Below are 26,240 nucleotides of genomic sequence, written 5' to 3'. Positions count from 1 at the left end.
AGTGCCAATGGGATGCACGGGCACGGGGCCCTTCACAGCCACCGGGGTCCTGCAGGGGCTGGGGCTTTGTACCCCGAGCCCCAGGAGAGCAGCTCCTCAGCTGATGCTTGTATAAACCAGCTCTGGGAACTGGAAGGAAATGAGGCAGGATGAAGAGGAACAAATTTGGATGTCTCACCACTGGTTTCGGTCAAGATTAGACCCTCTTTTGGCTCAGGGCAGGTAGAAACATGCAGATCTGGGATGTGTATTTATGACCAAAAGTTTCCTGTAATGCAATTTAAACCTTTCCTCTGGCCATCACTGATATTTTTTCTTGTATTGCTGCTATAAAAATAAGCTTCCTTGTACGTACGATCATCATTTAAGTTCCTCTTTTGTTACTCTGTTACCTGAGCATATAAATGCTTTTAAGAAGTTAATAACCCATAAGTTATTGCTTAGACATGTGTTGAGGAGATAGCTGGGTTGATTAATCTTTCCCAGAACTTAATCAGACATCTCGTCTTTAATTTAGTTCCAACGAGTCCGTAAATGCCAAGCCTTCCCTTTCTCATGTGAAGTGTGTCCAACAGTTCTCATCAATTACTCTCGGGCCACCATGCTGGGCCGTGCAACAACAAAATAAGGCATTCTGAAAGCAAAGCTGACGGCCAATGATAGATAGTTAATGCTCTTTTTATAACAAAGGAAATGCGTTTGGGATACAACGAGCAGCCAATGGCTGTACTACACACAGAAATCTATGGTCAGCCAGAAACAGAGTTCATCATTGCCAACAAAACCAGAAATACTTGGTGCTGGGGACAGAAAATGCCTTCAGAGTCTTGAATTGAAAACCCAACTGTTTGTTTTTGGTGGGGCGCTCCCCAAAACACTTGCCGGGATTGTTCAGGAGGTTTTTGTTCAATTCACGAGCATCTCCTTTTCACCTTTCCGTGGATAGGAACTGACCCCTTCGCTAGCCCTGGCCTGGCTGCTCCAGCATTAGCAGGACGTGGAGCTGCAGGCCCAGACACTGACAAACTCTGCGGATTTATCAAGTTCTGTGCACTGTGAACAGAACACCGACCCCACTCAGGTCATGGCAAATGTCACCTTGAGTTCAGTCCTGCTAAGACTGCGTCCTAAGATTTAGGTGGGATCCCTCACGCTGCACAAAACTAGGCATGCGGGTGAGGAGCTGCATGGCTGATTGCTGCCATTGCCCCTGCAATAGCAGACAAAACCATTCCTCACTGGTGTTTGCTAGGAACACTCACAAAACTCACATTTCACATATGCTTAGCATGCACACTTCACACCCCAGCCCACTTACCTGACTCCTACACAATCCAGAAGGAGGACGCATGCAGGAAAAATGAGAGACCAACCTAAGCTAAGCTTTACCTTTAAAATTACAGGGTTTAAATTTCAAATATAAGCCACTGAGCAAATGGAATCACCGAAATTTTGCACATTAGAAACACAAGATCAGAAAGCATCTTCTCTCCTTGGTAGGCATCTTGGTGAAAAAAGCAGAAGAGAGCTGATAAGGCAAAGAGACTCCCAACCATTCACCTGGATCTTCAAGCAAGAGGAGCTCAGTCCCTGCAGGAACTCAGGGGTCTTGTTTAGCACCAGAGGAGCTGCCCCATGGGACACCCAAAGCTCCCCGATCACAACCAGCCCCCGACCAAAGCGGTGCTGCTGCCCACCAAGCCGCAGGAGGTACTCACAGGCTCTCCAGGCAACCCTCGGGGTCCAACTTCTCCATCATCTCCCTGCTCGGCAGCGAAGGCACAGAGGGAAGCAACAAAAGAGACAGAGGAAAGCAGTTATATTTCAGTCACATCACAGGTGTTTCATTCTGGTTAAATAATAATCACACCAAAAACCAGCTTCCCTGGAGTAATAAAAGGGTAGCCGTGCATAAGGAAGACCTCGTAAGCCGCGAGACTAATACTGCGTGTGCAGAATTTACTGAGGATTAGAAATGCTGTAAGGATACTTCATAATTCATGTCAGTGTTTATAAAGATGGATTTTGCTAATAGACAAGATACTGTAGGAACAATTCGGGGCATGTGAGTCAATAACCACAAGATTTAGTGCCTACTGAACGGGAGCGTGGGAGCGCTGCCCGGGGAATTTGATTTAGCCAGATTAACCCACTGGCTCCTCAGATAAGCCAGAGGCATCAAAGGGGTAATTCTTCATCCTTCCACACCCACCTCCTGTTGATGCCCACTGATGGTGCTTCCTCTGAGTCATTTTTAAACCACCTAACACGTGAGGCTCCCCCAGGGACACCGTATCGCAACCCAGCACGCTCACTCTCAGGAAATCAATCCTAGCAGCCAGGCCGTGCAAACCCTCCTCTGCTGCCGATAAAATGCATTCTCTTCCTCCCAGCTATGCCCTCTCTCCCCCTTACATGGTTTCTCTTTCTCTTTAGGATTAAAGTTCTCCAGAAATTTGCTCTTCCCCCCCAAAGACGCAAGTTAGGTCTTTTCAACTTCAAAGCCCTTTACATCCACTACTAATTAATCCTCACGTTTTGGTCGGGAAGGCATTATTATCTGTGCTTTACAGAGGAAACAGATAGCCAAAGGTGGAAAGAGAACACTGTGGAGGGGGATTAGAGCCTGGGAAATCCATACTCCTCCGACTGAACCTCACACTTCCCAGAACTATACATTCAGCATTTGCAATCTCTTCTCTTAAACCAGCCCTCCTAGGCCTGTATCGCTTAGTTTGAGCTTTGCCAAAGGCCTTGCGATTATCGACTGCACGGTGTTAAAGAAGTGAACAATTTAATCTCCGATTCCCATGTCTATCTGGAATTCCTGTTCCCCAAGTCGTGCTGCAATTTGCCGTATCTCAGAAAACAAGCAGCACACCTAGTCAATAACGTTATTTTTCGTAACAAAAACAGAGTTTTCTGACCAGATACTTGAAATCCACATTCCTCATCATTTTTCTTCCACCCCCACCTTGCTCTGCCCCATGTCACTCTCATCCCGTGGCACAACGCTGCAGGGACGAGCTGCTGCTGCTGCTGCTGCAGGCGATGGCAGCAGGCGACGTGCGCCCGGTGCTGCCATCGCATCTGCTTCTCGTTTACAGGGCTCAGTTATGAATTCAAAGGACTGCTGCAGACACAGACAAACTTACCCTCTCCCCATCCTCTCCGGGGGCCCCTGGGGGTCCGTGGGGGCCTGGCTCGCCCTGTAAAGGAAAGGCAGAAAATCCTCAGAGAAGGTGGACACAGTCTGGCAATGGAAAACATCGGGTAATAGCAAGAAACCTAGCAACAGGCTTGCCTTTTCTGTCTGCACCATGTGCTGAGGATGCTCGTATCCTCACTTTCCTGTGCATGAGGCACAGGATTTATTTGTGACATCTCGCTAGGGGTTTGGGAAGCAAGCAGATGCTGTGGCTCCTTCAAGAGAAGGGGACTCGGGCTCTGCACACAGTTACTCCTTCACCCAAGGCATCCCACCATCCCACTTCTGGCCAATTAAGCATCTCTCTCAGGCACTGTCTTCCCTTTCCTGTGTAGCTTGTAATCATGATGTGATCTCTGCTGTTCAAGAACTCCCCAGCTTTATAAACTAATGGTTGAACTGGGGAGATAGTGGCTCTCTCCAGGGAGAGGAAGCAGCCTACCAAAATAACTAGCTTCTTGCTTTTTTCCCCATTGTTTAATTATAAGCCAAAGCAAAACATCGCGTTGTAGTTTTGGCACTTTCTATCCACAACTGCACTAAAAGCAGGTTTTGCTTCTTATTTTTCAGTCTGCATTTTATTAAAGTGATCTCCTCCCCCCAGGAGTAATGCTGTGACATCCCACGTTATCCTCCAGGACACTCTTGTTCTCGTTGCACTGTTCTGGCTCATCCCCAGCAATAGCTGCCCTCCTCCCAGCCATGTCCTCCTGCCAAGGTTTCATTACAGACCGCAGCCAGGAAACAAGTGGAATATAACTTACTCTATTTCCCTTCTCACCAGGCAAACCAGCCAAGCCATCAAACCCTCGGTCACCCTAAAAGAAATGCCAGGTTAGTACACGTTTACACCTACTGTTGAACATCTTTCCAATTTGTTTCCTTTCCGTGTCAAGGAGGGATTGATTTTCTCGCTCAGACATTCAGCCTTCACCTCCCATCAGACCAGCAATGATTTCAAAGTTATAGATTTAAGAAAAAAAAAGGAAAATGCTCAAATAAAGTCATTTTACCTCTTCCCTTTTCCTCCAGCACCTACACACTTATCATTTTTCCATGTGAATTCTGGAGTCCTATCAGCATCTCACTTCTGGACAGGTTATCCTAGTGCAATTATTTTATTTCATTTTATTCCACGGAATTACAAACGGTGACCCACTGGTAGCCAGCTGGGCACCAGTATTCCTGCCCCAAACACCACCTTGGGCTCCACCACAATCCATCCCGTACACACCCCTCTAGCCCTGGCCAAACAGGGCTTTGGCCAAGCTGGGGAGCACGATGCCAAGCCTGAAATAAGGAGCTGTGCTAGGAGGGCGGGTGTGTTATTCTGCGCTTGGCACCAGGCTGGGAAAACAGAAGTCGTGCGGACACACTGAGCACACAGCTGCTCGCTCCTCACGTCCCCTGCCCAGCTCTGCAGATGCTCCCGAAAGAAACGGGCGACTCATTGGGAAGCTGAAGCGTGAGGAAGAAAAATTAAAACCCCGGTAGTTCAGAGAGCTTCCTGGGGCTCGGACCAGTGTGGGTCCCCCAGGGCTGGGATGCAGCCAGGTCCTGGTGAAACCCAGCAGGGCTTCTCCTCTGCAGAGCTGCTTTTCCTCACTGAATTCGTGCCCTGTTCCATTTTCCTGTATTCTAGGGGGGGGAATAGGGAGCAGGATGCGAAGAGGCAGTCTGTCCGTGAAAGCCTCAGCTCTTTGGAAAAGGGAAGTCCCAAAGGCATCTGCAAACTGCAGGTGATGCTGTCACACAACACCCGGCACAGAGAAAAAAGGAAAGTCCCGTTTTCTTTGTATAGTGGGGAACCCCCTGGGGTCAAAAGGCACATCACACACTAGTGGTAAGCAGAGTGAGTACCACTCCTTCTTCCCCAGACCTTTTACCTATGAACGAGGAACTCAGTTACACCAGAGCATTTTGGAGGATAAATCAACCTGGCCAAGGCTGACCAAGATGCACCAGGGTAACTGGTGGCTCCTTCGTTTTTGTCAGCTCATGGGGCGTTGCTCTGGCTCTGCTCACAGCAAATTTAGCTCATTTCCAGAGCTGCTCATTATTCTGTTCTCCCTTCTTCCCTGGTATCCACTCCTTGGAGGGCAGTTGATGTTCATTAAAGCACTTTACTGGATAACTGATTTGCAGCCTCCTGTCTCTGTATCAAAACCCCCCATCTTTTCCAGCTTTAAGTATCTACATAATGAAGTACTTAAACCTTTAATGCGTGATTCCCTGAGCAAACTTTCTTTGCATTCAATTTCAGTGGAACAGCTCCTTTCTTGCTTGATAATACCAGCAGATCACAGCTGAATGAAAGGATTTTGTCTCAAATATAAATACAGGGCATTAAAATTCCTCACCACGCCTTCTACATTTCCTCACCCACTTAATAGGTATTTTTTGGTAGTTATATTTCAGGATATTTCCAACTGCTCATTCATGTTTGTTTTTTGTAATTAGGATTCCGAAGTATTTGTTCTACAACTGCAGCCAAGGGAGCATGTTTCATTCTTAAGAGGATTCAGCAATTTAATAAAGTTGCAGCAAAAAAAAAAAAAAAAGAAAAAAAAAAAAAAGAAAAAAAAGACAATCTATTCCTGTTCTGCCTGTTAGGTGTGTGTTTAATTTCCCTCAGCTCTCAAATGTGGAGCCCACATCTTTGCAGGAGTGGCTGGACCATTTCAGCCACCTCCTCCAAGCAAAGAGGGCTCCTCCTGCAAGGGTCCTCCGGTTCCTGCTTGCTAACCAGCTGATGCAAATTCCAAAAGCACACAAATATGTGACAGTACCTTCGGTCCTGTCTGGCCTGGCATTCCCCGGGCACCGTCGCTGCCAGCTCGTCCCTGCAGCAGAGAGAAGGAAAGTCAAACACGAAGGGTAAAGTAGGACTGCGGAGATATCTGCTCTTTGGTCCGTGGCTGAGCAAAGCTTTATTGAAGCCAGAGCTTGCCAGCTGGGCAGCGGCTTCCCTGGGCAAAGGGAAAATGCTGTTCTGTTCTTGCAGCAGCATCCTGGGTCAGCCTGGTGGGCTGGAGTAGGGCAAATAGCAGGGAAGCTGGTGCACAGCATGGACATTGGGATGCAGCCATCAATTTGAATAAATTGTCTTCCATTACACCTTAAGGTATGCTTACGCCAATGTTCACAAATTGAAATGAGATAAAAGTTTATGAAAGCTGGATGTGGGTCACGCAAAAAACTTCTTAATTTCTTCCTCTGGTAAGCTTACACAAAGAGCTGGAGGACTCCATAAAACGAAAGTTAGCATTTGAGCAATGGGGATGTCAACAGAGCAAGTGAGCACTGTTACTGCCAGCTACAAAACCCCCAGGGACCAGGTCCTTGCATGCTACAGAGACCGGGACTGCCCAAAGCAGCCCATGGTGCTCCCACAACTCCCACCCCAGCACCGTGGAGCAAAAATCTGAGGACTAAAACATGGGAAAAGCATGGACACGCAGCTCTCCCCAGCTTCCCTCCTCCCTACCCGCCCGGCCCCAAGCTCTGATCCCCGCATGCATCTGCCCAGCTGGACCGAGGAGGCCTGGACCAGCCCCTGGCTGGCCGCCAGCCCACGCTTAAGCAATGCTCTCAGCGCTCAGGAATTGCTTTGGCCGCGGGACGAAGCGCTCCCGGGACACTCACCCTGCGGCCTGGCTTCCCTGCCGGGCCGGGAGGGCCCTGGATGCCTCGTGGACCCTGTGATGCAACGAGGAGAGAGAAAGAAATGCTGTGAGCCAACAGCACGACAGACGGACCCCGAGCAGCTGGCCGGAGCAGCGGCCCCAAAGGCATCCCCAGCCAGGTCCTGCTGGGGCGGTGAGGGTCAGTGGGGTGACAAAATGGGGCGACAAAATGGGGCGTGAACCCCTTGAGCAGAGCCTGTGGTTCAAAACACACAGGGGAGATGCAGGACTGAGCACGTCTGGATGGGAATTGCATGTCTTGACCCAAGGGTAAGCCTTCACCCTGTGAGCAGCCCTGTGCTTGTCACAGGCTCAGGGTGGCAGAGACAGATCACGTCCCCCCTATTAGAAAATTTCCCTTTGATGCAGGATTTACACAATTTTGTGAGCAATAAGAAACTCCCCACACTCTAACCTCTCTCGTATTTACAAGGCCACCCACACCACATCTCTTTTCTAACGTTTGTGGCCAGGGAACGGCTGGGGCTGAGGACAAGGCGAGAGGCTGGCGAGCGGCCCCCCCTCACACCATTCCTCCTGGGGGAATCAAGGGCTTCCAGGAGTCCTCAGTGGATGCCTTTGCAGGAAAGGAGAACCACCTGCAGGATTTTACACTGCTGGCTTGGAATTGTGTCTTGAATCTGCGCTTGGATACTTGAAGGGACGTTTGTATGTGAAACAGATGCTCCCACACCTTCCTAGTTTCAGCTTGCATTTGTAGGCTCTGAGCTGCTCCCCCAGGGCAGCCTGTGAAGCAGGGCTGGCTGCTCCACACCTGCACTTGCCCAAACCCCCTCCCAGCCCCCCGATCTTCCCGTACACACCTGAGGCCCCATTTCTCCAGCTTCGCCCTTCAGTCCTCCACTGCCCGGGGGTCCCTGTGGGCAGAGAATGGGATTCACTGAATTTTGCCACAGCAGAACCAGAAGGAAGAGGCGAAGGGCGTTAAGGAGAAGGCATTCATGCAGGTAACCGAGAGCATGTGCTGAACCAGTGCCAGCTTTGTTCTCTCCTTGCTTCTGCACTCACCATGGGGCCGGGCCGCCCGGTCAGACCCATCGGGCCCGCGGGTCCTCGCAGCGCCAGCTGAAACAGAGAGAGAGACACTGCTTTAGTTGGTGTCCCTGTGTCACTGACACAAGGGGTCACAGCCACACTGTACCACAAGCTGCGTGTTCCCTGCATGCCCCGAGAACCACGGATCCTTGCAGCCATTTCCATAATCTCAATAAATTTGCCCCACAGCACACACTGCACGGCTGATCAATCCTTCCTGCATCCACAAATGGGCCAAACCCCTCGTTGGTGTGGGTCTGCTGAGGGGACGTACGGACCTACGGGCCAGCTGCCTGTGGTCCCATACAGGTAGACACCTATAAACACCCTGGCCGAGACCCATGGCAGATAGAGAGCATAGATTTTCCTGTTTTTGAACCCTTTTTCATCAACACATACGAACAGAACACAATGGACACTTTTAGCAATAACCTACTGAAGGTAAACGACAAAACTTTACCCAAACAAGCTACAGGGGTTTGCTCACATCCTGGTTTAGGACTTTTTCTTTAATAAACTAGCAGTTTAATTTTGGAGGATTTTTTTTTTTTTTTAATTACTACTTAGCATCTTCCAAATAGAACAATTCTTATTTGCAATGGGGGGCCTTTAGCTCGGTAATTAAGGAGTCATGTAACCATGCATCAAGTTGGTAATTTCCGTGGAGGGTAATGGGGCCGTCCACGGTTCATAACATCATTTGCACAATTTGTTCCCTCGTGACAATTCGACACTTTAAAAGAGTTGTAATTATCTGTGTACAACAGGAATTAAAATCTATCCGTGACTGAACTTGGAATGGTGTAAATATTGCACAAATGCTGGATTATGTGGCTTCTTTTTACAACTCCCCATTAAAAGGGAGCTGCTCTGGAACACTGCTGGCTGGGACAGTGTCTACTTTCAGTGACTACTGAAAGCCAAATTTTAAGGGAATAAATCAACCTAATAACGCAATTAACAGCACCACCCAAAAAAAAAAAAAAAAAAAAAAAAAGAAAATTAAGAAGCACTTCCCCCTGCAGGACTCTTTTTTTAATTCCTGCCACATCCCAAAACTTCCCCACAGAAATTTTTTTATCTCCCTGTCCACTTATATATAAAGGTTTTCAGCTGAAATTGCCTGATGATAGGTTGATGTTTGTCAAGAAATGGATCTTTCTGTTTATGGAAATAATCAAATTTTTACCCACAGACCAAAAGGTGCCCATGATTTGTTATTTTTTCATTTTTCCCAATGTTTAACTGAAAATGAAAGAAGCAAAACAAACAAACAAACAAAAAAAAAAAAAAGAGAATTTTCTTGGGGGGGATACTTTTTTTCACATCAGGCACTATTTTTGACATAGAGAAAAAACAACAACAACAACAACAACAAAAAACTCTGAGAAAGCAGATGCTTCTCATGAAACATTCATCTGGTCAAAAAAAGCTATTTCCCAGCAAAATAAACGCTGATGGAAAAACAGTAGGCAGCCTGGAAATTAAGACTGACGAGGTAACACGAGAATCATAATCCACCAATATCATTCTCAGAGTAAGGTTAATGGATAGGAAAATGCAGTGGCTGGTGGCATCAGGGCCCTGTGCTCTGCCTGAACATGAGAAAAATTGAACTCCTTAGTTAAAGGAGAGCTGGATGGAAAGCAAAGTAGCACCAGCTGAGCCAAAACCCTCATTATAAACTCAAGAGGGCATGTGTCACCCAGCTGGGTGGAGATCCTAAAAGACTTTATTTCACTCAAGGGTGAAAGGAATTGCTTTTCAGCCCATCAACAGCAACTGAGCTACGAGTCCCAGCTGCAAACAGACGTGGGCTTTGGACGCTGGGAAGCACAGCTAAGCTATGTCCTTTGATGGCTGCATTTGGCTGGGAGAGAAGCAAAGCACCCCAAAGCCGCCCCCTGTCATTTTCGGCCTTGCTAAACCATCTTATATTTTCCCCTTTACTGATCATAGCCAGGATCTGGTCCCTCCTGGGCAAGACTGGGTCAAATAAATCAGAAATGCACTTGAGGGGTCCCTGTGTTTTCCCTTCTGCTGTAATTGTGCCTGCTGCTTTTCTGCTTTTAACGTGCTAATGATCAAACGTAACCTCAGACAAGTGCTTATGGAAGGGAAAATTCAAAGCTCTACTGGCTGGAAATGAAGTCTTATTTTGAACAGATGAGTATGGGGCCTTATACACTGACATACTCATCCAGCTAGGGAACAGGAATTGTACTGGGAGTGTGCATGGCCCATCTTGTTTCACAAATGAGCCTAAATAATAAACACTGCTTGGGATTATTTGATCATTAATCAATAAGGTCATATGACAAAAAAAAAAGGCATAGATATTAATCATGTATTTTCAATAAATATATTAAAGGAAATTGCAGGCTGCCTGCTGAGATTCATGGAGCTGGGATCAGCTTACATCTGTGACATACATTTAATTATTGAGTGAGATTTGCTGGAAAAAATGAAAGAAAGAAAGAAAGAAATCCCCTACAGCATATACCACAACTTTTCATATAGATTCTCAAAACTGTCAGCATAAACAGCAAACGCTGCAGCAGGTTTGTGTCTACTTCCATCAGCAGAAGGCCATCTCCAAGGTCCGTAGGTAATTTAAAACTGAGTTTTTAGAGCCTAGCCTGTTGCTGGTGCTCAATAAAAGGCCAAGTCATCCAGGTGTCATCACCTCAAGCCATGCAGAAATCCCATCTCAGACCTAGGTCAAGAGACTGTTACCAGCATGGATGGTGCAAGCATGTAGATATCTCCTCTGAGAAGTTTAATCTTGTCCTCCTCATCAACACAAACCTGCTGCAAGAGACATCCCACTCCCCTTCACTTACCCTGGCCTGCTGCAGGATGGCTTGGGCTTGGGCCTCCTGGGCTGAAACGAGCGGTCCTTTAGAGCCAGCGTCTCCTCCTCCACTAAAGCGGAACTGATGGGAACAAGACAGAGAAAACAGGTCAGGGGGTTGCTGTGTCTCCATACTCACGCTAGCCTGGTTCCTAAGTAACTCTGTTCAGCATGACTGCCCCAGGCCCATCAGCGTCCTTCCAGACCACCCCATTAAGCAGAGCGCTCTCGGGTCGCCCAGCTCGCCGGCATACATGGACTGTTTCCCATGGACATAACCACACAGCAAACGCTGCCAGGTCCAAGCATGCACAATAGGAGGCTTTGAACTGTAAGGACCTCACGCACCATGGCTCAAAACTAACACCGAAGTTCTCACAGGCCTGAGAACCTCCATGCAGATGCTGGTAGAGATGGGGTTGTATCAGGTTATTGGGCTGGAGCTGCCTCTTGGCCATGGGACCAAGGCTGCCGTTCCCAAGCATGGCAGCGTACTTCAGGGAAACTCATCCTGATGTTTAAGCCATGATCCTTCAGCACACAAAGGATTTTTAAAAAAAGAATTATTTTTTATTTTCCTGAACTTGAAAGGGAAGGAGTTGTTTAATGTTTTCTTCTGTCTCTTCCGCATCCAATTCCTTAATTGCATGTGTTTTGGGGTTTTGCAAGAAGAACTCAGCAGACTGCAGAACCTACTTGGAAGGCTCTTTCACCTCGACTTCACCTCTGCGTCTTGCTTGGTTGGCTCTAGGTATACGACCACACGAACTTGGCAAGCAGATCCAAAGAAACAATTTATAGGCCTACGGTTGGTTTCTGTAGGGGCCAACAAATGTATTGTAATGGCCAGCTAAGCTCCGTGTTGAGCACTTGGCCCAAGCTCTCCTCGGCACCCTGCCAGTAACCTACACACGTATCACCCTGCGATTTGGAGCCTGTACAAGAGTGCTGCGGTTTTTCACTAAAGCCTCTTTCCCTTCGGTACCTAACCACTCATTTTCAACAGCTGGTTTCCTGAGGGCTTTTTCTCCCATCAAAGGAGACACAAAATATAATCACTCGTTTCGTGTCCCAGGATCAAGAAAGCTGACTTGGTACTTGCTAGCATCATGTAAAGGAAAAAGATAATGCAAACTCATCACTGGTCATCAAAAGAGACCAGACACTAAAACTGTAAGAACCTGGATGAACTGCTTTGAACAGCCATTAGAGGTTCCTCACCTTAAGAAGCAAGGTAATGCTCAAAATTTGGCCCTTGGAGGTATCTTTAGTTGCTCCCTCATGACTTTCACCCTCCAACACTTAACTCCAAGGAGCCCAAGTCATTTAAATGCTTTTTTGGCTATACTTGTACTTACAGGCAACATAAGCATTGTCCCTGGTGGTCCTGGTAAACCATCTGCTCCTGGAAGACCTGGACGGCCAGGTGGTCCCTATAAGAAAGAGAAATAGAAATAAACTTCTGTAACATCATCTTAGTTATGGTTGTAAAGGCGTGATGTGGCACAAAGGGCTCCCTGTCTTGACAGCTCATGTTGAGCATGCTGGCATCCTGATGGTCTGGCAAATTTTGTGGAAGCACATCTGTAAGCGCACATGGTTTTTCTTAGTAATTCCCTCTCCGTACATCCTGGCCCCCATATTTTCAGTGTCTGCCATAAGCAATATATGAGTGAACAATAAAACCCTCTGCGATGTTCCAAGTCAATGGAATCAATGTTTAGTAGGGTCTCTTAAAATCTATTAAAAAGGTATATGAAACTTCATAACTCAGGTCAGCAAAATAGAAATGTGGAAAGATAAATACATTTCCGTACATGTTCAGTCATCTGGGTCATTCCATTTTTCTCTCTTCAGTCTTTTTTTTTTTTGTCCTGTGAGGCTACTTCTGTCTACAACGAAGCGATCCTGTCAGCAGCTGTAAATCAGCCAAACTCCGAGGATCTCAACAGAGCTGCACTGATTAACATCAGCTGAGTACCTTTAACTTACACTAAAGAAACAAGTACGTAATAAAAGATGTATTGATGAAGCTATAAATAATCAAATATGGCCAATTTCCACAAGACAGCCCACAGATTATTCACACTCCCAGTTGTGGACTTGGCAATAAGTTTAAGTTAACCCAAAATTTGCACATCCATCCAGCAAGCCTACGTACAAATGAGGATGACATCCAACCACAGTATGCATAATTGCAATTTTCACACCAGCTTAAAGGGCTCAGAGTGGCTTGACCTTGACCCAGCAGCCCTGGTGCTCACTTCATGGCAAGGTAGGCAGAACTGCCAGGCCAACAGCTCAGGCTTGAGGATTTGGACATTGCCCTGGTCAGTAAATGCCAGTAACAAAGTCATCTGTGGAGGACCAAAGCTCTTAGAAGGCAAGCAGTAAACATCCATGTTAGTTTTTATTCTCTCCCATTTGTCTGAACGGGAGTGAATAGCATTTGTTTGAAGCTCTCAAGGCCATACAGACACCAAACAAAAGGGAAAATAAAATCCTGACACAATCCCAGACCCTTATGGACACAGAAGAGCCAGCCCTTGTCCTGACAAGACGCATGCTCACCACACAACGCAAAGGAAGGTGGGTGAAGCTGGGAGACGGAGGAGGGAAAGACGAAAGGGTACAAAACCCCTAAAGCAGAGCCTTTATGTTACCCTTGCCCCACTGTCTTGCTTTCAGATTTGGGTGCTCATTGGGTCTATTTCTACAAATAAAGCATCTAAAACCCTCCTTCGGACCTGCCTTGGTTTGGGCTGAGTGTCTCAGGCCATACTGGTAGTGATTTTTTCTTTCCCCATGTCTCATCTCAGCCATGCAGCTCCCTGTTTCTGCAGGAGCTCCGGACTCAGCTTCACCTCACAGCTCTTTGCTCCCTCCCCTTCCCTCCCTGCCTTGTTTAACCTAACATCTCCTTCATCGTCTCCCTCTTTAAAAGGAACCCAAAGCATTCGAGCCAAAGTTCCGAGCCCTAAATTAAAGCCCAGCCCTGGGGAACGACAGCCACCCTCACCCCACCCCGCCGGGCTGTTCCTCGGCCCTGCACCACAATCACAGGGCGGCGCGGTGCCGCGGGCCAGGCGCCCAGCTCCGCACTGCAACCGGCCCGGAATAACAACGCCGCTCCCGGCGCCGCAGCAGCCAGCGCTGCAGCCCATGATTTATCATCAAAACCACCCAACAGCTCCCTCCGCGCCGAAGGAAGGCTGCGCGACACGCCAGCCCATCCATTTTTCAAGACAAGCTCATGATGTTACATTCCTGGTGTTTACTTAGTCTGGCCGACACCGGAGTCCCTGGCTCTGCTGACGAGGTGCAGAGGGCAGCCCCATCTGCCGCACCAGCAGCACGATAAATAATTTAGGCCAGGCTCTTCTTATATAATAAACTTTCTTCCCTCTCTCTCCTCTCCGTTAGCTCTGGTCCCCCCGTATGACGGATCAGGAATGGGTTTGTTTATCTCTTGTTGTGTGCTCTACCCGACAGATGTTGGTGGAACGTTTTTCTCCACAAACGCCTCATTTTGTTTCAGGTTGGGTGCGTGAGGTCTTTTCCTCGCGGGGTGGAGCAGTGGGGGGCAGCGGTATGGAGGAAAAATCCAAACCACAAGGCACTTTGTAAATTTAAATTGAGGCTGGTTTGCAGAAACCTCTGAATGCCTTTAAGAAATGCAGCACGCCGGACCCTCCGTTGGTGTAAATCTGTGTCACTCTCATTATGTAAATAGAGACCTGCTGATACACAGCAACCAGGGATGGGAACTTCAACTTTCATTTGGTGCAGTGCTCCAGGATGCCACGCTGAGCACAAACACTAATGCAATATTTCAAGGGAACATTTAAATTCACATCTGCGTTAGTTCTCATGATCACCACATGGAAGACAGTGATGGACAGACACACGGTGGGTGTTGAGAACGGTGCCCAGCAGCAGGCACACAGACCCACTCACTAGCCCACAGTTTTGAGCTTTAAGTCAAGCATTATTTTTCTACCCTGGCCAGAGAATTACATGAGAAAAGATCTTTCTCACAGCATTTGGGGTTTTCTTTGTAAGGCACCACTTGCAGTCTGATGAAAGAAAGGGTACCCTGAAAGCTTCAAGCCTTTCAGAACCGCAGGAAGGATTTTAGGGATCCTATTAAACTCCTGAGATGAAAAACTATTCTCAGTGGAAATAAGGCCATGGAGACATCATGACTGCATGAGCGTGGAAAATGTAACGATGGCTTTGAGACCTGCTTTTGCTCAGAGCTGGAGGCAGGCTGAGCAGAAGCCCAGCAGCACCAAGGCACCCACATTCATTTCCTAACACACAATGGGGTCAGCGACCAGGGTGAGATTTGTAATAATGCTACAGACCATCCTATTTAGAAATAAATAAATAAATAAAAATCTTTTCTTCCTTCCATTCTGGAGTACCCAGGAAACAGCTCCCTGGCCTCCTAAGTGTCATATTTCTTTCTTCCCACCACTTGAAAGAAACCCCCCATCAGCCCTCTGCTACCTCCCACAAACAGGCTGCTCTGCAGCTTTGCTGGTGATGCGAGCTCCTCTGTGCTTTTAAAGTAACTGGGAACAAACTGACATGATGAATAAAACAGAGCTAAATGAGTGTTGGCCAATATTAACATAGCTGAATATTGTTGGTATATTAATTTGGTGCACCTGCCTGATTGCAAATAAGTCTTTATCAGATGCAGGCATAAGAAATGTTCCTCACTGTACACATATAAGTGCCATGTAAATTCATGAGCTATGCGCAGGGTTAATAATAAACAAATTAAAGAGGAGCTGCTCTAATTGAAAAGAGTGTTTTAATACAGTTTCAGTTCCTGGCTCTGCAAGTTCATCACTTCTCCATGCACAATATGTTGGATTACATTCTGTTCTGGACACTCTGTAAAAGCAGGATGTGCTGTCTGGGCTAGAATGCAAATGAAGCCTTTAATTTCAGGGTGTGTAATGACAACATCAGGGACAGAGTGTCTGCTGCTGGTTGGCTTTGCACAGCCATTCAGGAGGAGCCCGGCCAGCAAACATCTGTGTGGACAAGCGGCAGAAGCACTACCTCCCTCCTCATCAGGGTCAGCACCCACCCTGGCACGCAAATAATGGTTAGCAGCACAGGAGAAGCATCAAGGGGAGTAGAAGAGCAAGCTGGACAACATGTAGGACCCATAGGGGCTGAACACAAAATCAAATAAAGACCCACCAAGGGTCTGATAGAGCCACACAGTTGTGTTGACTAATCCTAGGCTGCTGCAAGATTTGTGCTGCAAAACATTGCTGGGACCTTGCTCTGCTGAACTGCGGATGGTCCCCTATAAACCCCAACACCGAAGGATGCGGAGTCCTGCCAGAGCAGTGCAGGAAGACCCAGATCCGTGGTGGCTCGAGGGTTAAGCAAACCTCTTGGAGCGGTGGCCCTGGCACCCAGCTGCGGGCTTGTGGCTGCGTATTGACTTTCTGAGCTCGCAGACACCGATCGATGGAGCTCAGGCAGGGCCCCTCGTTCTCAATCATGTCACTACCACAAGAAATGTTATTACTGTTCCATCAAAAAAAACCAACAATAAGTACACCAGGAGTGTAAATGAAGCGGGGGTCTTTACAGAAGGGCTCCGGGGGGTTGTGGCAGCATGGCAGCCAGCGAGCTCCAGCCAAGGCCCCCGGGACCAGCAAAGCAACCAGGAGCCTTAATTAAAAATATGGGGCCCAAGCCAGGGTCACTGCCACACGACCCCAACACCTAAGCAATCTCCTCAAGGTACACCTGAAAACCACACCAGGCACCTTCCAGCGCAGGTCAGCAGTGGTTTTATTTCTCTCAACAAGTGCATTTTGCAGCACGCATGTCCTCAGGCTGGTAGGTGAGTAAGGAAGGTTCGGAGCCAGCTGGTTGCCTTGTCCTTCAGCAGGCAGGGAAGGTGGCAGTGCAGCTGGTCCTGCTGTGCCCCAAGGATGACAGCCTGGCCAGGGGGGACATCCCACAACAGCGGGGTGTTGTTCTGAATGAGCACCAAAATGCAGTTTCCCATCTCTTCCCTTTTTTTTTTTTTTTTTTTCCTCTAGTGAATGGGTGGGCTGGAGAACCACCTCGATGGGTGGGAGAGGACGGGTGCAAGGGTGGTGCTGGGGAGGACAACATGGGGACGTGGGGCAGATAAGAGACCCAGCAGTGTTTTTCCAGAGTGACCCCAAGCATTTTCTGCAAGGGACCACAGGTGGACTTTAAAAGCTGAGGGTAGGAGAGACTGGTGAAAACCAGCTCAGCCCCTACTTAATGCAGAGAGCCCGGCTACAGAGGATTTAGGGAAGAACATTTAGCTGTTCTAGCTGGAGTTTTCACCTTGTGCTTCATCCCATCCTAGTGTGGAAATGTGCTCAGCCCTTTCCAGAGGGGCTGCCACTGGTGCTGCCTGCCTGCAGGGGTAAGGCCGAATAAAGCCCAGGGGATTTGATGCAGACCTGATAGTTACTGCAGAGGCAGCCATGCAAACCTCCAGCATCGCCTAAGCATTAAAAACAAAGCTATGCTGAGCTCCTTTGTAGCACAGAAATCTCGTTCTGATTCTCTGCAACGGAGCAAATTCTCCCTCATGTTCATTCTGGGTCTTAGGTTAAGCAATTCAAGTAGAAAATAAAGTGGAAAAAAGATAAACAGCAATGCTACAACATGAATCCTTAACAGGAGTCGCAGCAATTAGCTGTGCTGAGATGTGCATCAGAACAGCACAATACCCTCGTCTGCACGGACCTTCCCATTGGAGCCTGAGCAGCTTTTCCCAAGCCGAATAAATCAGGATCCAGCAAAATCCAAGAAATTCAGCCATCAGAGCAGGAAACCCTGCAGACGCAGAGGGTCTGGGTCTCCCTGTCCTATCCCTGCCGGAGTCCAGGGACAGACAGGACAATTCTCCACCCAGAAAGCAGCTGCTGAAACAGCAGCGGACACCGTGGTGTGTCAGACCCTGCTGCGTTATCTGCCAGGAAAAGCTGCTGAGGCCCTGGCCATCAGATTGAGGATTGTTTGCTGATAAGTGCTCCCTCCATCGCCAAGGCATTCTGCATTCACCGGGTGACAGCACTGACAGCTGCGGGACTCGGTGCATCCAGGCACATCTCCTGCGATCAGCATCACTGCTGCTCTCCTCCCGCCCGCGCTTTCCCAGAGAAAGGCTGGAAAAACAGACCTCCAGCCAGCCTGCCTTCACAGAGCCATCTGTAGGCATGCTTTTTGCCCTTTTGGTCAACGAGACTCTGTGCCTCAGGCCACAAAGAGCCCTGTCCTTAGGGCTGCTTTTATTTTTAGGTGAACTTCCAGCGCCCGCTAAAATTGCTCCCAGCAGCAGCCCTCGGGCCTGACGTGGCCCTGGACACTTGCCTTGGTGCAACTGCCTGGCCCCATTACAGCTCGTTTTGTTCAGGCTTTCCCTGCATGCCTAATGCTTGTACACCTCTTGCTGAAAGGAAGCTTGAGTCCAGCAGCCCCCAAAGTAGGGGTGAAAAACACAGCGGGACAGTGGTGCAACCCCAGGGGCTGTGCTGGATGCAACCAAAACCAACCCCTCTGCTGCAGGACCCACACCACCAGCTGAAAAAAGGATTCAAAACCACAGTGAACTCCGTTTTACTGTGCTAATGGCTGTTTTGTGCACTGGCTCATCTTGTTTTCCCAGTGCTAGTGCCCAGCTCCCATGCTCTAATGAGCAACAACATGCCAAAGGGTGCAGGCAGAGAGCAGAGGGTTTGTCAGCCTTATTCTTGGTTCTAACCCGGAGAAAATTGTTTAATGCAGCTCACTAGTGCGGCTAGTCCCCAGCCGTTTGTCCCTGGATGCAGAGGTCTGCCCTTTACCCTGGCGCAAGCATCTTTTAGGGCTGACATCCTCTTTACCCAGCTTTGAGGCATTAAGACCAAGGGCTCAGAGGGGGAATGCTAACAAACGCCTCATGCAACCAGCAGAATCTAGGGTTCCAATGATGCACCACAGTCCTGCTTTGAACAAGCACAAGAAATGACAAAAGGCTTCAGTCAAAGAGGAGAAAAGCGGGGGTACTCACTCTCTCCCCAGGGTCTCCCATTAAGCCCACGGGTCCAGTTGGTCCTGGAGGTCCTGGAAGGCCCTAGGACAGAAAAGAAAAAAAAAATAAGCCACTGAATTAAAATGTGCATTATTTGTAACATTCATAGAAAGCGCAGGAAAAGAATTAGAGCTTTCTGTTTTTTTATTGCCCCAGAAAATAGACTCCAGAGCGCTCTGTACACATGCATGGCACGTGGAAGCAATACGTCCCAGGAACAGATGGGTGCTGAGCCCTCCGTGGGCATCAGCTCCCTGCAACGCACACGTCCAGCACTGCGCAGCCACACGCTCCCTCCAGTGAGGTGTAAACAAAGTGCCACTTACTGCCGGGCCTTCGGGACCAGGGGGACCCTCCACAAGCATTCCCTAAACAAGAGGGAGGAAAAAGACAGTGATTAGCAGTGCACATCCTCCAAGTCACCTCAACATCAGGGCTGTGTCTGTCCTTTAGTATTTCATGTCTTGCTTCTACATCTGGGCATCCCAGAAGCTGAGCAGTTCCCATTCTCTCTCAATGACACCACCTGCCCACCAACAAGCCAAATGCCATTTATCTGGATCATGCAGGGCATGGCAGAACAGCCCTTTCCCCCAGCACCAAGCCTTGCACCAGCACAGGGTCACCTTCCATAAAAAACCCTCCCTTAGCTCAAGGACAAGCAAACCTGGGGTGCACGCAAACCTCGGCTGTGCTGCAGGGGGAGGAGGGCTCATTGGCAGGAAGAAGCTCAAAGCCCAAGCAGCAGCTTTAAAAAAAAAAAAAAAAAGTTAATAATCAAACTGCAAGGTGCTTTTTTTTTTTTTTTAAATTACTTTTCTAGCAGGCTGCACACCGTGATTTACTCTGTGTACCTAGGAAATCTCTGTGTGGGCAAAATGGTAGAATAATGTTATTTCATTCCTTTTAATCTAAATATTTTGTCATAACTTTAAATCAGATCTACCATGTACTCAGTAGAATTGAGAGTTGTTTTTTTTATTATTATTATTTCCCCCTCATTGGTATGTAAGAGGCAGGAAAGAAACCTCCCAATAAGCCAGGCAAACGTTTTCCAGCAGGCATCAGGACGCCGTGCTGGGAAGAGCCCCACAGCCCGCACTGCCCTTTTATCTCGGGACCAGTGACCACACACCCAGCGGGCACCTCGCTCGAGCCAAAGTGCTTGCAGCCCTTGCCAGCTCCTCTGTGGGACTGGGGACACGGCTCCCAGGGGATGCAAGCATCCTACAGAAGCCTGCAGATCCCCACGGGCTCGCCTCGGGGGAAGCAAGTGCTTGGTCTTGGGCCACCCTTGGCTGGGATCTGGTGCTAAAAGCTCGGCTGAGCCCATGGCAGCAGACAGGGCTGAGCTGAACGGGTCTGAAATGGGGAGAAGAAAATCCAGGCCTGCCCCCGAAGCCACAGTGTCTAACCCCAGAGGAGCAAAAATTAGACCAAACATACCATCAGGAACCAGCCTTGCTTCCATTAGCGTTGTTTTGGCACCGTTAATGCAGGGCCAGTGCTATTTTCTGTCCTTCCCCACACCCATACTCTCCATTACCATGTCGTTTAAATCTGCTTTCCACTTCATTTGGGCGCATTTGGGGAAACGTTCTTCCAGTACTTGCCTTTTTCTCCATGGGTAAAGAGAAAAGCTCATGGCCTTTGCCCCGTACCCATTCTGAGAGCAATGTCACTGACTGCCAAGCAGCCACAGCTCTCTTTTAGGTGTAAATTAGGGGAAAACCTTACACAACGCTGCCCTGACCTTCACTCAAGGAGTTATTTGCTGTTGTGGGCTAGCAAGATGTGGCAAGCTATGCCAATAGAGAAGGCTCCCCCCAGGAACAACGTCTGCTAAGCACCAGCTCCTTTTTCAGTCCCCAATGAGGACGTTGCTCAGAAAACCCCAGAGCTCCCGGCAAACCCACAGGGACACCCCTAGGCCCATCCCTGGTGACACCGAGACCAACGATGGCACATTTTGGTGTGGCAGGCTCCAAAAATGAAACCAATGCCAGCCCTTCCCCTTCACCAGGCTAGTAAGTGTCTCCAGCCCGGTGCTGAGAGCCACAGCCCACCTCTGTCCCCCCCAGGATTTTTTGGGGGGGGCTGCTGGGTGCCAGCATCACCACGGCCTGAGCACACACAGCACCAGGGCTCTGCTTCCCACGGCTGGCTGCAGGATGCTCCCCGGCACGGGGGGGGTCTGGGCTAACGAGCCAATTCACAGCGCAAACATCCTCGGCATCTCCCCATATTTATCTGTTGGTTTACGTTGAGGCCTAGCTTTAGGGACATCTGGAGAGTCTCCTCGGCAAGGGATCTCTGCTGTTTACACAACGGGCTCAGCAACACGAGGGGCAGAAACACACAGAGGCTCCGGGACCAGCCGGGCAGGGTGGGACACCTCATAGCTGGGACACCGGGGAGGGTCCCACCATCCCCGTGCCCCCAGGCAGGGCCATCCTCACCCCACCATGCCTGTGCTGCCCTGCTGCTTCCAGCGAGCGTCAGCACCGAGCAAGGATCGAGGCCCGGGCGGCGTGAATGGAAAGCTGCGAAAATTCAGCAGAACCCGCCTTCCCCGTTCGGTTTTTATTTCCCCGTTCTGCCGCAGCCCCGATCAAAAGCGAGATAAAGAGCACGGCGAATGCGAATTTCTCTCTGCCGAGGAGGAACTGAGCGGAGAGGATCGAGGCAGCATTTGGTCTTGTTTACTTTCTGGCAAAAGCTATACGTGGCTCCAGTGTTTTGAAATAGCAAAGGCGGCCAAATTCTTTCTGGATGATTAAACTTAACTATTTTGTTCGCTCCGTAACGTTTCGGATTGGTTCTGGCCGAGGGCAGGCTGCTGTAGCTGCTTTCCCCGCGTCTTTCTGCTCGCCCCCCACCCTCCCCACGCCGCGGTTCAGCGCATCGCTCGCTCCCTGCCCTTTGTTTGCAGCCCGAGAGCGGGACCCAGAAGGGAAAAAGAGGAAGGAAGGCTCGGAAATGCTTTTATCAAGCAGCTGCGGCGGCTTCCAGAGCCCTGCTGCTGCCCCCCCAGCTCCTCCATGGCCCCACCGGCATCGGCAAAGTCTCCTCGAGAAGAAAACGGAGGAAAAATGCAAAGAAAAATAAGGGGCTGTGGGCAATAGGAAGTGCTGCTGCTGTGCTGGGCACTGCACGGGCCCTCAGCCAAGGGAAATTAGGTTAATTGAGCTGCTGGTGTGCAGCGAGCCGGTGCTTGGTCCTTCAGGGACGCTGCTGATGGGGTGACCACAGGGATGCAAAGCCCCCGGTTCCAGCCCAGGGGCTCCCAGCGAGGGGCAGACACACGGAAACTGCCCAAACTGAGCCACAAGTGGCTGTCCCAGCACGAGCAGGGCTGGGGACTGGGGAGCCCCCAGCTCCACGCACACCTACAGGGATGCTCGCTTGGACACCTACATTTTCTGCAGACTGCAAAGGGCACGGGCAGATTTTATTGCTCTTCAGAAAGAAAAAACACCTTGGGAGTGGGCCAGGGCAGAATTGTGAAGAAGGAAAGCGCTGCGTTTCCCTCCTGGGACAGCACAAGGCCCCTCTTGAAGTGCAAGGCTGGGGGGAGCCAGGAGCAGGAGGAAGAGCAAGCCTCTCCGCTCGGCTCTCACCCCATGTGTGGTGGGAACCCTTTTATTTCCACAGAGCTGACCCCATTTGTTGCACCATTACAGGCGGCCCCGAGCTGCAGGTTCAGGTCAGGATGGGACCTGGCCACCAGCTGCAGAGGTCCTCAAAATCCCACAGAGCTGGGGACAGCCTCTGCCAGGCACTTCCATTTTACATGGCCTGGGTTGTTACGGCAAATGAGAGATGTCATGGGAAATTTTGCACTTCCTTCCTAATTTAGGCTGCTTTGTGAAATTAAAAAAAAAAAAAAAATGATTACGGTATTTTATATTAAAATGAACCAAGAAATTCTTTCATGGGAAGTTTTCCTCCCAGCTACACAGCAGCATACAGAGCACCACATCACACAGAGCACACCCCTTATGCCTTTTTCCTTGGGGAAAAAAAAAAAAAAAAAAAAAGAAAAAGAACAGAGATCGTCCTTACCGGCTCAATAATCGCAGGCTCCCCCTTCTGTCCTTTCTCACCCCGTGGGCCCCCGATCTGCAGCACGGGACAGAAGAAGAAAGGCAAAGAGTCGATGAGAACATCGCTCACACCACCATCATGGCCCCACGCAGGACCTGGGGACGCTGAGGCAGCTCCTGCCACCAGAGGACTGCGGGTTTTTGAAGGGCAGAAATGGGACACCTCCACCTAGCCGGGACACGGAGCTATCTCCTGTGCAGCAAGCACGTCCATCAAGGTGGATGAACCCAAGTGGGATAGGACCACTGCCTTTAGCAGTGCTCATCCCTATGCTATCACCGTGGGAATGTTAAATAACATTAAATAAAAAACGTTTTTAACTAGGCCTACATTCAATGGAAGAAGCACTCTCACCCCTTCATAGATGGTGTCCTGGTTCGCAGGCATCCCCGGCCCGATATCAGGAGACACGGTTCTGTCATAGTAGTTGTAGTAATTTCCATCATATTCTTTTATCGTTTCCTCAGTGAAATCTTTATCCAGGTCGTCTCCTTCTTGAGGGTTCTGAAAGCAAGAGGAGCAACACACCAGGACGTAAATTTCTGTAGGATGTGCATGCTGAAAACCTAAGGGTAGCCCGTGGGTTTGGGGAAGTGAAGCAGCTTCATAATAACGGTTGCAAATAAAAAGCAGAAAAATTCAAATCTGGAGTTTTAAGGTCTCCAGTGACCTGCAAGAGTCTTCTCCAACGGCAGGATGTTCACATCGATGTGTACCCCGGCCTTCCCTGGGATTTCTCCATCAATCCCAGATATAACACTGGGTGTAACAGCCTGATCGAGGGCAGCAAAGCAGCATGGAGCAAGAGCTCATGCCAGGACAACCCCACATGCTCCAGAGGCTTGAAGAAACATGGAACCAAAGTTTCCAGCCCCAGGCCCTGCTCATCTCTCTCAGCCTGAAAATTGGAGTTGCTGGATTATTTAGCACCAAAAAAAAAAAATAAAAAATAAAAAATCACATCCAGTCTCAGTCTAAGAAGTCATGTCAAAAATGCAACGTGTCATTACGAGAATCTAATTACAGGAGGAAATGTGGAAAAATCCAAGCTTGCTTATACAAAAACCTCCTGTTTGTTTTGTCTGGGATCCAAGGCAGTTGTGCTTTTCCAAAGAGCGGTAGCAGAAATTTTTACAAATCTGATTCATCAATCCCTAAACCCTGTCTGAATCTTCACAGCAACAGATATTACGGTCTATAAACAAGGATATTAAATAAATAGCAGCATTTCCTTGCTTATGTCCATCTCCTTGCCCTTTCTGTAGCCTTGCGGGCAGCTGTCTCTTGGCACCCTTCAGTCTGAAGAGCACCATAAAGAAGAACATGTCCTGATAACCATTTTGTTTCTTTCCCATCCAGGTAATGACCAAAATGGTCCAGAAATTGAATTATTTCCAGCGCTTCCCAGATAAATCATCTCCTCACTGCTATGTATTCATAAACTACTTAAATGCCACCATCAATTCCAGACCTCGTTTCTGTGCCCAGACTGCTCAGGATCCATAAGCATGAGCATCTGTACCTAAATGCAAGAGGGTTTGAAGAAGCAGCCTGGTGCTAAGGCAAACATGCAAAGATTTTGGCTCTTTCGTATCACTTCCTAGCCCTGCCCACTCTCTCATTTAATTAGCAGGGGGAAATTCATGACAAATCATATTTTCTTGGATCAGAGCATTGAAAAACTGGGGACAGAGGTTAAAATCCAAAAGAGCACCACAGAATTTCATGGGCCTGGCCCTGCTAAAAATAGTGCTCTCTTAACACCTTGTCCCTCTCCCCCTCTTCTTTCTATACCATTACCAACTTCTCAGCCATTTGGAAACTGATTTTGCCCGATTCTAACATTACTGAATTGTCCCCTCATGGCATAGAGTAGAAAACTTTAAAAGCAAATTTCTTTGCCAACACTTAACACGAAAACTTCTGGTTATGGTTCTCAATCCAAAGTCTGGGCAAGGCCAAAAGCTGGCTGCAGGTTCCTTTACCAAATGTTGACACATTTCCTCAGTAGCCTCTAAACACTTTTGAAAATGCTTTTTGATAGCATCACTGATAGACTTGAGTTGCTTCTAGATCATTTTTTTGACAAAGCAAAAATTTGCAGCTTATGTTTATGGACTTTTTTTTTTTTTTTTAAACAACTTGATGGTGACTCTTGCTTAGAAAACTAGGAAAAAATGAGCATTATTTTTCCTTTGTACCATGCAAATGGATCTAGTGCTATCACACCTCTTATCCTGTTAAAAATCTTTTATCTGAGTTTGCACTTTGAAACCTCAAAACCTGTTTATCTTTCTATAAAGCTTTTAGAGATAATACAGCAAGCTTTTTTCAAATCGCATTTCCTGACATTAACATCAAAAAAGTCTGTTTTGATACTCTGATATCCCCAAATCAATTTGCATGGAGAGAGATAATTTTCTGAATAACTGTGCTGAGCAGAAGGAAACTTCTCTGTGCTGAGATTTGCAGGTGCTGGAAAACAACAACAACAACAAAACTAAAAATAATCTCCTCTACAATCAGAACACAGCCCAAAAAAAGAAAACAAGAGGTCAAAAAATCATCATGCACAATACTGAGATTCTTCGCTGATAACAGCTTCTTGTAAATCACCTTTTAGCCTTCCCTTCTAAGAACGTGATGCAGATAAGAAGCCCTTGGTATATGCATCTAGACAAGCAAAGTAAACTGCTTGATGAATAGCGGGCAATGAACAAAATATATCTGTCCCCTGCTCCTTTTGTTCACGGGAGTATTGCCTACTAAATCTCAGAACTGCTCACTGGCATTTATCACGGAGTTATTAGCCATAATGAAGCTCAAGCCCGGGAGAGTTAATAGACTGCGCCTGCCTCCAAAACCTCACACATCACCCCCTGAAAGGTCCACTTGGGTAAGACTGAGTTGCCTTATAAATTCAGATGGAGGAATTGCTATCTTCCCAAAACAGGTGAACTTCAGTGCCAGACATCCCCAGTTCCATACTACTCGTGGGCACCTTGCTTGGCTGCTTGGTTAAAGGGTTCTGAATCCTCGAGAGTTCACAGCTGCAGGTGGGGCCCGTACCTTCCATTTGGAGGTGTAAACCTGAAACCTACACGCTCTGCCGGGCTACTTTGCACCTCAGGCTGCCACTTTTGGGGAGCCTGTGCCATGTCACGCCGCGTTAGCCTTTGCCTTGGTGTGTGGAAATCTCCCTCAGCTGGAAGAGTTGTGTCCCTTTCTCTGCTCATC

At 48.4% G+C, this 26,240-nt stretch overlaps 1 protein-coding gene across 2 annotated transcripts in view; it reads right to left on the bottom strand.

Annotated features, from left to right (window-relative positions):
- The window catches only part of COL5A1 (collagen type V alpha 1 chain), a 149,006-nt gene that overhangs the window by 53,987 nt on the left and 68,779 nt on the right, over window positions 1-26,240 (bottom strand). For both annotated transcript variants that reach the window (XM_035341727.1, XM_035341726.1), the window contains exons 8-20: window positions 23,358-23,507; window positions 22,962-23,018; window positions 19,223-19,264; window positions 18,876-18,938; window positions 12,163-12,237; window positions 10,794-10,886; window positions 7,924-7,980; window positions 7,719-7,772; window positions 6,854-6,907; window positions 5,998-6,051; window positions 3,973-4,026; window positions 3,156-3,209; window positions 1,719-1,763 (exon numbers count right to left, since the gene is read on the bottom strand). In XM_035341727.1, coding sequence (XP_035197618.1) covers window positions 1,719-1,763; window positions 3,156-3,209; window positions 3,973-4,026; window positions 5,998-6,051; window positions 6,854-6,907; window positions 7,719-7,772; window positions 7,924-7,980; window positions 10,794-10,886; window positions 12,163-12,237; window positions 18,876-18,938; window positions 19,223-19,264; window positions 22,962-23,018; window positions 23,358-23,507 — 852 coding nt within the window. The remainder of the gene's footprint in view (window positions 1-1,718; window positions 1,764-3,155; window positions 3,210-3,972; window positions 4,027-5,997; window positions 6,052-6,853; window positions 6,908-7,718; window positions 7,773-7,923; window positions 7,981-10,793; window positions 10,887-12,162; window positions 12,238-18,875; window positions 18,939-19,222; window positions 19,265-22,961; window positions 23,019-23,357; window positions 23,508-26,240) is intronic.

The sequence above is a fragment of the Oxyura jamaicensis genome, chromosome 17, assembly GCF_011077185.1.
Source record: "Oxyura jamaicensis isolate SHBP4307 breed ruddy duck chromosome 17, BPBGC_Ojam_1.0, whole genome shotgun sequence".
Taxonomy (NCBI): domain Eukaryota; kingdom Metazoa; phylum Chordata; class Aves; order Anseriformes; family Anatidae; genus Oxyura; species Oxyura jamaicensis.
The sequence above is the reverse complement of the archived record's forward strand: the minus strand, read 5'-3'. Positions and strand labels throughout refer to the sequence as shown.